Source organism: Eschrichtius robustus, chromosome 6, assembly GCF_028021215.1.
Source record: "Eschrichtius robustus isolate mEscRob2 chromosome 6, mEscRob2.pri, whole genome shotgun sequence".
NCBI classification, from domain to species: domain Eukaryota; kingdom Metazoa; phylum Chordata; class Mammalia; order Artiodactyla; family Eschrichtiidae; genus Eschrichtius; species Eschrichtius robustus.
The window spans coordinates 24368285-24381180 of record NC_090829.1 but is presented as its reverse complement, the minus strand read 5'-3'; the positions used below and the strand labels follow the sequence as shown (position 1 = coordinate 24381180).

Sequence of the window (12896 nt, the reverse complement as noted above, 5' to 3'; positions counted from 1 at the left end):
AAGAACAGAGAAAACAAAAAAGGGTAAATATGCAATGAGGTCCAAAATATATAGTATTTTTTAAAAGATCTTATTATGCAGAACAACCACTATATTCCCCATAACAATTAAGAATGAAGCAGGGGAAAGAATTAAAATATAAAAGACAAAGCAGAAATATTACTTTGCTATTATTAAGATGAAAAAAGAAAAAAATCCATACGGAAGTAGGCTATGCATCAGAAGGGGACAGTCTCAAAAGAATATTGTCTACCACTGGTCACATCCTGATAAATAAAATCAGCACCTAGCAAAACATTCCAAAATCAGAGGACAGTCCAGTTACAGCAAGAGGAGACAGGGACTTCCCTGGCGGCACAGCGGTTAAGAATGTGCCTGCCAATGCAGGCAACACGGGTTTGAGCGCTGGTGTGGGAAGATCCCACATGCCGCGGAGCAACTAAGCCTGTGCGCCACAACTACAGTGCCCAGGTGCTGCAACTACCACATGCCTAGAGCCCGTGCTCCGCAACAGAGAACCCACCACAACAGAGAAGCCACCACAACAAGAAGCCCGCACACCACCACGAAGAGTAGCCCCCACTCACTGCAACTAGAGAAAGCCTGCGCACAGCAAGGAAGACCCAACACAGCCAAAAATATTTAAAAGAAATAATAAGAAGAAGAAGAGCAAAGCTAAATAAATGTATTTAAAAAAAAAAAAGAAAAGAAAAGAAAAGAAAGAAAGGGGAGACAAGCCCTTAGGAATTGTAGCAAGAAAATTCGGCCCATACCGCTAAGGCTCAATTTCACAAGATAATTTTAGAGACTTATCTAGTTCCACCACATCTGCTTACTTCAGATTCTTGACTTCATTTTTTTTTAATGACTGACAAAGCAGTTTTCCTACAAAAGTATACAGCATATGAGCCAACATTCATCTTACTTTTCTAATATTACCTGTGGATTAATGTTTCCAAGGTATAAATTAGTAGTGCTTGGATCTCCTACATCATGTGAGCCAGGTGCATAATCATCGAGAACTAAGACAAAGAGAAGAAAAAATTATAACCTGCAAAATACAAAGTTTGGACAATTTCTATGAATTAAAAAAAGCAAAAAACTGTATTACCACCAGATGATCTATTTCTTCTTGAAGGCGCATCCACTTTAAAAGGGGGAAAAGAAAACAATTCTTAGTTTTTCGAAGAGTTCGTCACAAAAACAAACATTAATATAAATGTCACTTACTAGAACGACGCTGACCATCAGAATCTGACTGAGGCGGCTCAAATCGACTTAACCTGCCTTTTGTTTTATGTCTCTCATCACGCTCTTCTTGAATTCTGTTGAAAATATATATAATCACTAATAACGAGCCAAAATTTGTTTGTTCACATTTAATAACAGAACTTATCCAGGTATCATCTTGAAATAACCTGAAATATTTGTGTGTAATGCCAGTACTGACAACCAAGATTAAAGAGTCCCTCAGCTACAAGTCATGAGCAAACTTCTGAAATATCATGTAAGCAGTGGAATACAAAGCCCACTTTTAAGGTGAGAAGGAAATTCAACATTAAAACCACTTAATTTGTTCTTTCTTAGCTAAAGGTTGACCACTCCTCACCCATATCTCAGTGACTATATTGTTTCCACTGCAAACAGGACTCTGGACATTAGTTAAATCAATTTAATTGCATCCACATAATAGAAGCAACCTAGATGCCGGACAAAATGCTAATTTCATTTTCAAACATAACCCACAAAATATCTAAAACAGCTTCATGGTAAGCCAGTTACTAAAAACGAATTGGTAGACTACGTTCTTCATATGTGCATCTGTAAGTATCAGCTCAAAATATCTATGAGAGCCATTCTCAACACTATAAAACTTACTGCTTCAATTCTTCTTTGAAGAGTTCCAAATTGCTTTTTTTCTTTTCTTTCTCGCCTTTCTTCAGTGGCTATGAAGGATATGATAAGTTATACTTCAAAGAAAACAAGGTTAAACAAAACTAATGGTTCGATAATCAGATCACTTTAAATAAACTTTTATTTTAGTGCCAATTATGATCTAATTATTTAAATTAAAAAGAAAGAATGCTTCTGTTACCACTGAACTTTCCTTCCTATTTTCTAAAACTGAGAATTTAACACATTATTAAAACAACAAGCAGCAGTCTTAAAGGAGCTACCAACTTTATCCCCTGCCCCACCCCCCGCCCAAAGCGTACAATACTTAGGCCAGAATACTGTTGGAAGGGTACTGGAGGGAAAATTAATAAACATAAAGTAACTGAACTGCCATGTAAATAACTGCCATGAACAACTACCAAAAATATGCACCCTTCAAAACAATCACCCTAGAAGGAAATGAATTACTGAAACAAACAGTAACACCGCTGGAATTCCTCTCTTAAAACTGCTTCCAAAAATGCTTTTGGAATCCCTCTTGAAAGTGCCAAAATAATTCAATGGGGGAGGATAGTCTTTTTAACAAATGGAAGTACGGAAATTGAATATCCACCCATAAAAAAGAATGAAGTTGGACCTCTACCTCATACCATATACAAAAACTAACTCAAAAGGTTCACAGACCTAAATATAAGACCTAAAAACACAGGAGTGAATCATCATGAGCCTGAATTCGGCAATAGTTTCTTAGATATGACACCATGAGAAACAAAAGAAAAAGCAACAACAAAAAACTGATAAACTTCATTAAAATTAAAAGCTTTTGTTCTTCAAAGGACACTAACAAAAAAGGGCAAAGCCAACCCACAAACTGGGAGAAAACAACACAGTTGATAAGAGACTTGACTCTAGAAGCTGTAAAATACTCTTACAACTCAACAATAAAAAGAAAAATAACTCAATTAAAAACTGCGCCAAGGATCTGAAAAGACATTTCTCTACAGACGACTCCAAGTGGATGATAAATGAAATGGTGCTCAACATCACAGGCAAGTGCAAATCAAAACCACAATTAGGCACAACTTCACACCCACTAAGTTGACTAAAATAATTTTAGCAAGTGGTGATGAAGATGTAGAAAAACTGGAACACTCATATACACTGCTGATGGGACTGTGAAGTGGTACAGCTACTTTGGAAACAGTATGGCAGTTTCTCAAAAGCTTAAACAATTAGTGACCATATGACCAGCAATTCCACTCCTAGGAATATAAGAGAATTAAGAATATATGTCCACACAAAAGCCTATACATGAATGTTTTCAGAAGCATTACTCATAATGGCCAAAAAGTAGAAACAACCCAAATGTCCATCAAGTAATAAATGGATCAGCAATATGAGGTACATCTGCAAAATGGAATGTTATTCAACCATAAAAAGGAACAAAGTACTGATACATACACCAAAATGTAGATGAACTTTGAAACATTATGCTAAAAAGCCAGACACAAAAGGCTATATGCTGTATGATTCCATCTGCATGAAATGTCCAGAACAGGCAAATCCAAAGAAATAGAAAGTAGATTAGTGGTTGCCAGAGGTTAGGGATGACTGAAATTAAGTATAAGGTTTCCTTCTGGGATGATAAAAATGCTTCAAAATTAGAGATTAGTGACTGTTGCACAACTATCAACATACGTCAAAAAACACTTAATAAAGCTGTTTTTTAAGTTGCTTTCGGAGCTATTTTAAAAGTCACAGAAGAAAAATCAGTCTCACTATTCAGCATAATCACATTTCCTCAAATTTGGCTCCAAATGACAAGACCCACATCTACCTACCATCCCCCATGAAAAAGCCCACTCTCAAAACATAAAGACTTTCTAACACTGAGAATATTTAAAGGAAAGTGTCACTAAGTTCTAATAGTAAATCCAAATAAATTCCAAGAATGTTCCAGGCAACAGACACATTGTTGGAGTACACAGTCTTCCAAAGTAATTGATACTACACATGCTGACATTTAAATACCCAAGTTCAGCATTGCTTAAAAAGACAATCCCATTATTTTACATTTATGCCTAAACTATAGCTAACTTTCAACTTGCAGTATGCTATGAGTAACAGCAAATGTTCACTGCTCAACAAACATAGAAAGAGTATCATCTATGTGCCCTAATTTATTATCTCTCATCTAGGAAGGTTAAGCATCAAAACTCAACATCTACTACCAAAATAATTAGAAACGAGAAACAAAAGTCCTGCTTACAGTGGAAGTACAGAAAATATTACTGGCAGTGTCATCTCTGAACATAAATGGTCACTTATTTAAGTATGACTTACAGGTTTTTTGGTTTCTATCACAAGAAGAGATGGTGGTCTTTCATTGGATGACTGATTTGGAGGATTTTTTTGATCTGCAAATCTTGAGGATGGCTTATAGATTTTACCTCTTTTTTCATCTGTTTCATGTTCTTCTGAAATTTAAAATACTAAGTTTCAAAACTAATTTCACATTATGTGGATTTTGTTTACTTACTATTTTTATTAAAAATAAACACAACTTAGTAAAATGCTTTTAGCATTAAGATATATATCACTAGTGACAAAATATGAAATTTAATTCAAATATTATTCAAATATTACTGCCTTACTCTCAAAAATACTAATTTAATCATTTTATAGTAAAACTATAAAACCTGCAAAATGCTACTTTGGAAAACAGTACAGCAGTTTCTCAAAAGGTTAAACAAATAGTTACCATATGAGTAGTAACTCCACTCCTAGGAATATACAGTAAAACTATAAAATACTTGAAAATGTTTGCAAAGTTCTCTGCCATCTTGAAACCTGAAAGGTACTAAAAACGTTTTTTAAACTTATCTGGCTCCAATTTGTCATTAATCCACATTTGGCCATTAATTTTACTAATCATTATCACCACTAGAGGGTGCTGATAGAAAGGAAACATGAAACTCAAAAGCAATTCAACCAAGCCTTTTTGGGTTTGCTCAAGGACTATAATATTCACACTAACCTTTAGCTGCATTAACAACACCTCCGCGCACAAACGTTTTCACTTTATTACCATCACTTCCTTCAAAGGCAGCAAGAAATTCCTCATAAATTTCAGCAGCTGCCTTTTCATCCTCCTAAATACACACGAAAATAGTAACATCACTTGATATAAAAATTACTGTACATACGGTGAAACTCATCCAAGAATAATGTAAACAAAACCTCTCCCTCCAATGGGGAAAGCAGGTTATTAAGCAACCTTAACAGGCAGTAATAGCTAATGCTTAGTAGATATTTAAGATACTAATTAACACTGGAATTAAGAGGGGCTTTGCTCCTCTACAGGTAATTTGTGGAACAAGAAAAGGACCCACTAAGTAAATCTGTTTAGAGAAAATTCAAGGGTCCAACCGTATGACAACTGACTACACAAAATATATTATTCTATTAATGTTTATGACATTTCTAAGGCACAACAGTTTAACTCTGAATATAAACATTTCCTTCACAAACCACTGAAGACATGAGTATTAGAAGTCTGAAGAAGCAGTATCTCCAGACAGTTGGCATTAAAGAAAAAAACCTCAAAAGAACCTTGACAATTATAACTATTCTAAATGTCCCCAAAACATGTATAAATAGGAACGCCAATAGAACAGAAGAGAAAATATAGAAATAAATCCAACAGCACGTGGAAATCTAGTATTCAATAAAAGGGGCCTCTCAAATCAGTGGAGAATAGATGGACTTTTCAATGAATGATGGTGGGATAATTCGATAGTTATTTGAAAAAAAGATAAAAATGAACCAATTCTTCACATCACATACCAAGAGAAATTGCAAATGAATCAGATTTAATTTTTTTTAAATGTAAGTATTGGGAAAAACATGAGGAAATTCCTTTAAAAGCTTGGAGTAAAAAAATGTAAACTGAAAAACCAGAAATCATAAGACTGATAATAAATCTGGCCATATAACAAAAAATAGTTTCTGCATGGAAAGAAAAACACCAGAAGCAAAATAAAAAGGCAATCAACAAACTGAGTAAAAACACTGTACCTTATGTCATAGACAAGTGTTACAATATACATAATACAGGAGTTTCTAAAAACAGAGATATCCTACTAACTTAGAGAAATATTGGTTTAGATATGAGCAGACAGTTCAAAAAATCAAACACAAGAAAAATTGTTCAACGTTACTGACAAGAGAAATGCAAATTTAAAACTACACCGAGATACAATTTTTCACTTAGCAGACTGGCAAAAGTCCTTCAAAAATATTGGCAAGGCTATGGGGAACCAACCTCTCAAACACTGCTTATAGGGATGCAAAATGGACCTGCCCATATACATGAGAGACCAATTTAACACTATCTAGCAGAATTACAGCTATGCATTTACCATTCAACCCAGTAATCTCACTTACAGGAATATATCCTAAAGATACACTAGGAATAAACCCATATTCCTAACACTATCCCTAAGCGCACTACTGGAAACGGCAAAAGACCAAAACACAAATGCCCTCAATAGGCATTGTAGTGAATGTAGGATTTCAGTGAATAAACTATGGCATATCTATAGAGCTATAAAAAAAGAACAAGCAATATTTCAATATACTTGCAGTAATCTCTGAGATATAATGTTAAGTGAAAAAAGCAAGGTGGAGAAAAGTGTACTGAATATAGCAAGCTATTGTTCATCTAAGAAAGAGCAGGCACAACATACATTTATACAAACTTGCTTATACAAAAAGAATAGACCAGAAAATAATCAAAACTCTTACAAAGAAGAGAGGAAATGGTGGAGGGGACAGGGATAAAGCTGGACTTCTCCGAATATATCTTGTGTTACAGACTTAACTTGGGGTGGGAGCTGAGAATACCCTGGAGGTCAAGAATCTTTCAAAAACATTTCTCTACTGTCCATACACTTAACGCCTCCTTAGACACACTTATAAAGATAACTAAAAATACATTTTAAGCATTACCTTCTTCTTTAATTCTTCTTGCTCCTTCTTACTTAAAGTTCGCTTAGCTGTACTCATTTTTCCAATACTGAATGCTTTAAGTTTGTTTTCTAGAAGAGGCTGTGAAAAGAAAGAAAAAGCACACCTTTACATACACATTCTCAATTTAACTTATTAACCTCAAGGTTAGTAACTTACAAAAGCCATTTTTAAATACATAAAGTAAAAATAAAACACAAAGAGAGACACAAAGGCTTAGAACTCATGCAACCTACTTGGCGGCAAGAATAAAAGCACTTGAGGAAGGAAAGTATAGATGTTTCTGGGCAAAAGAAGCAGTGATAGAAAACAGTTATTCAAATAGGGAGAAAGAGGCATCTATTTCCATGGTTCAGTAGCAGGAATCATTACCATCTAGAACCCCCAATTCAGGTACAAAAATCGCATCACTTCCTTTTGTAATTCAGTAAATTACCTAATTCTTCATCAACAAAACTGATGTCTATGAACAAAATAATTTCATTTTCATTGCTGGGAAAATAATCACATACTGTGTTCTAGGTTTCAGACAAGTAAACAGTCATCAATTAATTTTGAATATGAGAAAACAGTATTTTAATGAATTCTTCATTTATGTAACTTAGAAGCAATTTCCTTGTAAATATGGTTTGAACGAATTGTAGACTTTTAATTGTTCAGTTATTTATTTGAATGATAATTTTGAGTCATAAACTTTTAAGAGAGGAATGTTTATTAAATACAGCCTAGAATGGTTCAAGATGGCAGAGTAGGACGTGCTCTCACTCCCCCTTGCGAGAGCACAGGAATCACAACTAACTGCTGAGCAATCATCAACAGGAAGACACTGGAACTCACCATAAAAGATACCCCACATCCAAAGACAAAGGAGAAGCCACACTGCGCCTTGTAGGAAGGGCGCAATCACAATAAAATCAAATCCCACAACTGCGGGGTGGGTGACTCACAAACTGGAGAACCCTTACACCACAGAAGTCCACCCACTGGAGTGAAGGTTCTGAGCCCCACGTCAGGCTTCCTAACCTGGGGGTCCGGCAATGGGAGGAGGAATTCCTAGAGAATCAGACTTTGCAGGCAAGCAGGAATTGACTGCAGAACTTCGACAGGACTGGGGGGAATGGAGACTCCAATCTTGGAGGGCACAAAGTAGTGTGTGCATCGGGATCCAGGGGAAGGAGCAGTGATCCCAAGGGAGACCGAACCAGACCTACCTGCTCGTGTTGGAGGGTCTCCTGCAGAGGCGGGGGGTGGCTGTGCCTCACCGTGAGGACAAGGACACTGGCAGCAGTTCTGGGAAGTACTCTTTGGTGTGAGCCTTCCCAGGGTCTGCCATTAGCCCCACCAAAGAGCCTGGGTAGGCTCCAGTTTTGGGTCACCTCAGGCCAAACAGCCAACAGGGAGGGAATTCAGCCCCACCCATCAACAGACAAGGGGATTAAAGTTTTACTGAGCTCTGCCCACCAGAGACACCCAGCTCTACCCACCATCAGTCCCTCCCATCAGGAAACTTGCACAAGCCTCTCAGATAGCCTCATCCACCAGAGGGCAGAGAGCAGAAGCAAGAACAACTACAATCCTGCAGCCTGTGGAACAAAAACCACATTCACAGAAAGACAGACAAGATGAAAAGGCAGAGGGCGATGTACCAGATGAAGGAATAAGATAAAACCCCAGAAAAACAACTAAATGAAGTGGAGATAGGCAACCTTCCAGAAAAAGAATTCAGAATAACGAAAGTGAAGATGATCCAGGACCTCGGAAAAAGAATGGAGGCAAAGATGGAGAAGATGCAAGAAATGTTTAACAAAGACCTAGAAGAATAAAAGAAAAAACAAATAGAGATGAACAATACAATAACTGAACTGAAAAATACACTAGAAGGAATCAATAGCAGAATAACTGAAGCAAAAGAACAGGTAAGTGACCTAGAAGACAGAATGGTGGAATTCACTGCCACGGAACAGAATAAAGAAAAAAGAATGAAAAGAAATGAAGACAGCCTAAGAGACCTCTGGGACAACATTAAACGCAACAACATTCACATTATAGAGGTCCCAGAAGGAGAAGAGAGAGAGAAAGGACCCCAGAAAATATCTGAAGAGATTATAGGTGAAAACTTCCCTAACATGGGAAAGGAAACAGCCACCTAAGTCCAAGAAGAGCAGAGAGTCCCAGGAAGGATAAGCCCAAGGAGAAACACGCCGAGACACATAGTAATCAAAGTGGCAAAAATTAAAGACAAAGAAAAATTATTGAAAGCAACAAGGGAAAAATGACAAATAACATACAAGGGAACTCCCATAAGGTTAACAGCTGATTCCTCAGCACAAACTCTACAAGCCAGAAGGAAGTGGCAGGACATATTTAAAGTGATGAAAGGGAAGAACCTACAACCAAGATTACTCTACCTGGCAAGGATCTCATTCAGATTTGATGGAGAAATCAAAAGCTTTACAGACAAGCAAAAGCTAACAGAATTCAGCACCACCAAACCAGCTCTACAACAAATGCTAAAGGAACTTCTCTAAGTAGAAAACACAAGAGAAGAAAAAGACCTACAAAAACAAACCCAAAACAATTAAGAAAATGGTCATAGGAACATACATATCGATAATTACCTTCAACGTGAATGGATGAAATGCTCCAACCAAAAGACACAGGCTCGCTGAATGGATACAAAAATGAGACCCATATATATATGCTGTCTACAAGAGACCCACTTCAGACGTAGGAACACATACAGACTGAAAGTGAGAGGATGGAAAAAGATATTCCATGCAAATGGAAATCAAAAGAAAGCTAGAGTAGCAATACTCATATCAGATCAAATAGACTTTATAACTTTTTTTTTTTTAATTTTATTTATTTATTTATTTATTTATGGCTGTGTTGGGTCTTCGTTTCTGTGTGAGGGCTTTCTCTAGGTGCGGCAAGTGGGGGCCACTCTTCATCGCGGTGCGCGGGCCTCTCACTATCGTGGCCTCTCCCGTTGCGGAGCACAGGCTCCAGACGCGCAGGCTCAGCAATTGTGGCTCACGGGCTTAGTCGCTCCGCGGCATGTGGGATCTTCCCAGACCAGGGCTCGAACCTGTGTCCCCTGCATTGGCAGGCAGATTCTCAACCACTGCGCCACCAGGGAAGCCCCCTCAAATAGACTTTAAAATAAAGAATGTTACAAGAGACAAGGAAGGACACTACATAATGATCAAGGGATCAATCCAAGAAGAAGATATAACAATTATAAATATATATGCACCCAACATAGGAGCACCTCAATACATAAAGCAACTCCTAACAGCTATAAAAGGGGAAGTGGACAGTAACACAATAATAGTGGGGGACTTTAACACCTCACTTACACCAATGGACAGATCATCCAAAATGAAAATTAATAAGGAAACACACGCTTTAAATGACACAACAGACCAGATAGATTTAATTGATATTTATAGGACGTTCCATCCAAAGACAACAGAATACACTTTCTTCTCAAGTGCCCATGGAACATTCTCTCCAGGATAGATCATGTCTTGGGTCACAAATCAAGCCTTGGTAAATTTAAGAATACTGAAATCGTATCAAGTATCTTTTCTGACCACAACGCTATGAGACTGGATAGAATTACAGGATAAAAACTGTAAAAAATACAAACACATGGAGGCTAAACAATATGTTACTAATTAACCAAGAGATCATTGAAGAAATCAAAGAGGAAATCAAAAAATACCTAGAGACAAATGACAATGAAAACACGATGATCCAAAACCTATGGGATGCAGCAAAAGCAGTTCTAAGAGGGAAGTTTACAGCAATACAATCCTACCTCAAGAAACAACAAACATCTCAAATAAACACTCTAACCTTACACCTAAAGGAACTAGAGAAAGAAGAGCAAACAAAACCCAAAGTTAGTAGGAGGAAAGAAATCATAAAGATCAGAGCAGAAATAAATGAAATAGAAATGAAGAAAACAATAGCAAAGATCAATAAAACTAAAAGCTGGTTCTTTGAGAAGATAACCAAAATTGATAAACCATTAGCCAGACTCATCAAGAAAAAGAGGGAGAGGACTCAAATCAATAAAATTAGAAATGAAAAAGGAGCAGTTACAACAGACACTGCAGAAATACAAAGCATCCTAAGAGACTACTACAAGCAACTCTATGCCAATAAAATGGACAACCTGGAAGAAATGGACAAATTCTTACAAAGGTATAACCTTCCAAGACTGCACCGGGAAGAAATAGAAAATATGAACAGACCAATCACAAGTAATGAAATTGAAACTGTGATTAAAAATCTTCCAACAAACAAAAGTCCAGGACCAGATGGCTTCACAGGTGAATTCTATCAAACATTTAGAGAAGAGCTAACACCCATCCTTCTCAAACTCTTCCAAAAATTGCAGAGGAAAGAACACTCCCAAAGTCATTCTATGAGGCCACCATCACCCTGATACCAAAACCAGACAAAGATACTACAAAAAGGGCTTCCCTGGTGGCACAGTGGTTAAGAATCCGCCTGCTAATGCAGGGGACACGGGTTCGAGCCCTGGTATGGGAAGATCCCACATGCCGCGGAGCAACTAAGCCCGTGAGCCACAACTACTGAGCCTGCGCGTCTGGAGCCTGTGCTCCGCAACGGGAGAGGCTGCAACAGTAAGAGGCCTGCGCACCACGATGAAGAGTGGCCCCCGCTCGCAGCAACTGGAGAAAGCCCTCACACAGAAATGAAGACCCAGCACGGCCAAAAATAAATAAATAAATATATTTATTTATTTTTTTTTTAAAAAAGATACTACAAAAAAAAGAAAAGTACACACCAATATCACTGATGAATATAGATGCAAAAATCCTCAACAAAATACTAGCAAACAGAATCCAACAACACATTAAAAGGATCATACACCATGATCAAGTGGGATTTATCCCAAGGATGGAAGGATTCTTCAATATACGCAAATCAATCAATGTGATACACCATGTTAACAAACTGAAGAAGAAAAACCATTTGATCATCTCAATAGACGCAGAAAAAGCTTCTGACAAAATTCAACACCCATTTATGACAAAAACTCTCCAGAAACTGGGCATGGAGGGAACCTACCTGAACATAATAAAGGCCATATACGACAAACCCACAGCAAATATCATTCTCAATGGTAAAAAACTGAAAGCATTTCCTCTAAGATCAGGAACAAGACAAGGATGTCCACTCTCGCCACTCTTATTCAACATAGTTTTAGAAGTCCTAGCCACAGCAATCAGAGAAGAAAAAGAAATAAAAGGAATACAAATTGGAAAAGAAGAAGTAAAACTGTCACTGTTTGCAGATGACATGATACTACACATAGAGAATCCTAAAGATGCCACCAGAAAACTACTAGAGCTAATCAATGAATTTGGTAAAGTGGCAGGATACAAAATTAATGCACAGAAATCTCTTGCATTCCTATACACTAATGATGAAAAATCTGAAAGAGAAATTAAGGAAACACTCCCATTTACCACTGTATCAAAAAGAATACCTAGAAATAAATCTACCCAGGGAGACAAAAGACCTGTATGCAGAAAACTGTAAGACACTGATGAAAGAATTTAAAGATGATACAAACAGATGGAGAGATATACCATGTTCTTGGATTGGAAGAATCTATATTGTGAAAATGACTATACTACCCAAAGCAATCTATAGCTTCAATGCAATCCCTATCAAATTACCAATGGCATTTTTTTTACAGAACTAGAACAAAAAATCTTAAAATTGGTATGGAGACACAAAAGGCCCCGAATAGCCAAAGCAGTCTTGAGGGAAAAAAACGGAGCTGGAGGAATCAGACGCCCTGACTTCAGACTATACTACAAAGCTACAGTAATCAAGACAACATGGTACTGGCACAAAAACAGAAATATAGATCAATGGAACAGGATAGAAAGCCCAGAGATAAACCCACGCACCTATGGTCAACTAAT

The 12896-nt window shown here is 37.2% G+C and overlaps 1 protein-coding gene across 2 annotated transcripts in view; it reads right to left on the bottom strand.

Moving 5' to 3' along the window:
• U2SURP (U2 snRNP associated SURP domain containing) overlaps window positions 1–12896 on the bottom strand; it is a 55312-nt gene that overhangs the window by 30145 nt on the left and 12271 nt on the right. Inside the window, exons 4-10 of one of the 2 annotated variants that reach the window (XM_068546045.1) lie at window positions 6907–7005; window positions 4934–5048; window positions 4240–4373; window positions 1879–1946; window positions 1231–1325; window positions 1112–1147; window positions 940–1022 (exon numbers count right to left, since the gene is read on the bottom strand). In XM_068546045.1, the coding sequence (XP_068402146.1) occupies window positions 940–1022; window positions 1112–1147; window positions 1231–1325; window positions 1879–1946; window positions 4240–4373; window positions 4934–5048; window positions 6907–7005 (630 nt within the window). The remainder of the gene's footprint in view (window positions 1–939; window positions 1023–1111; window positions 1148–1230; window positions 1326–1878; window positions 1947–4239; window positions 4374–4933; window positions 5049–6906; window positions 7006–12896) is intronic. The other variant, XM_068546046.1, reaches the window with a different exon arrangement.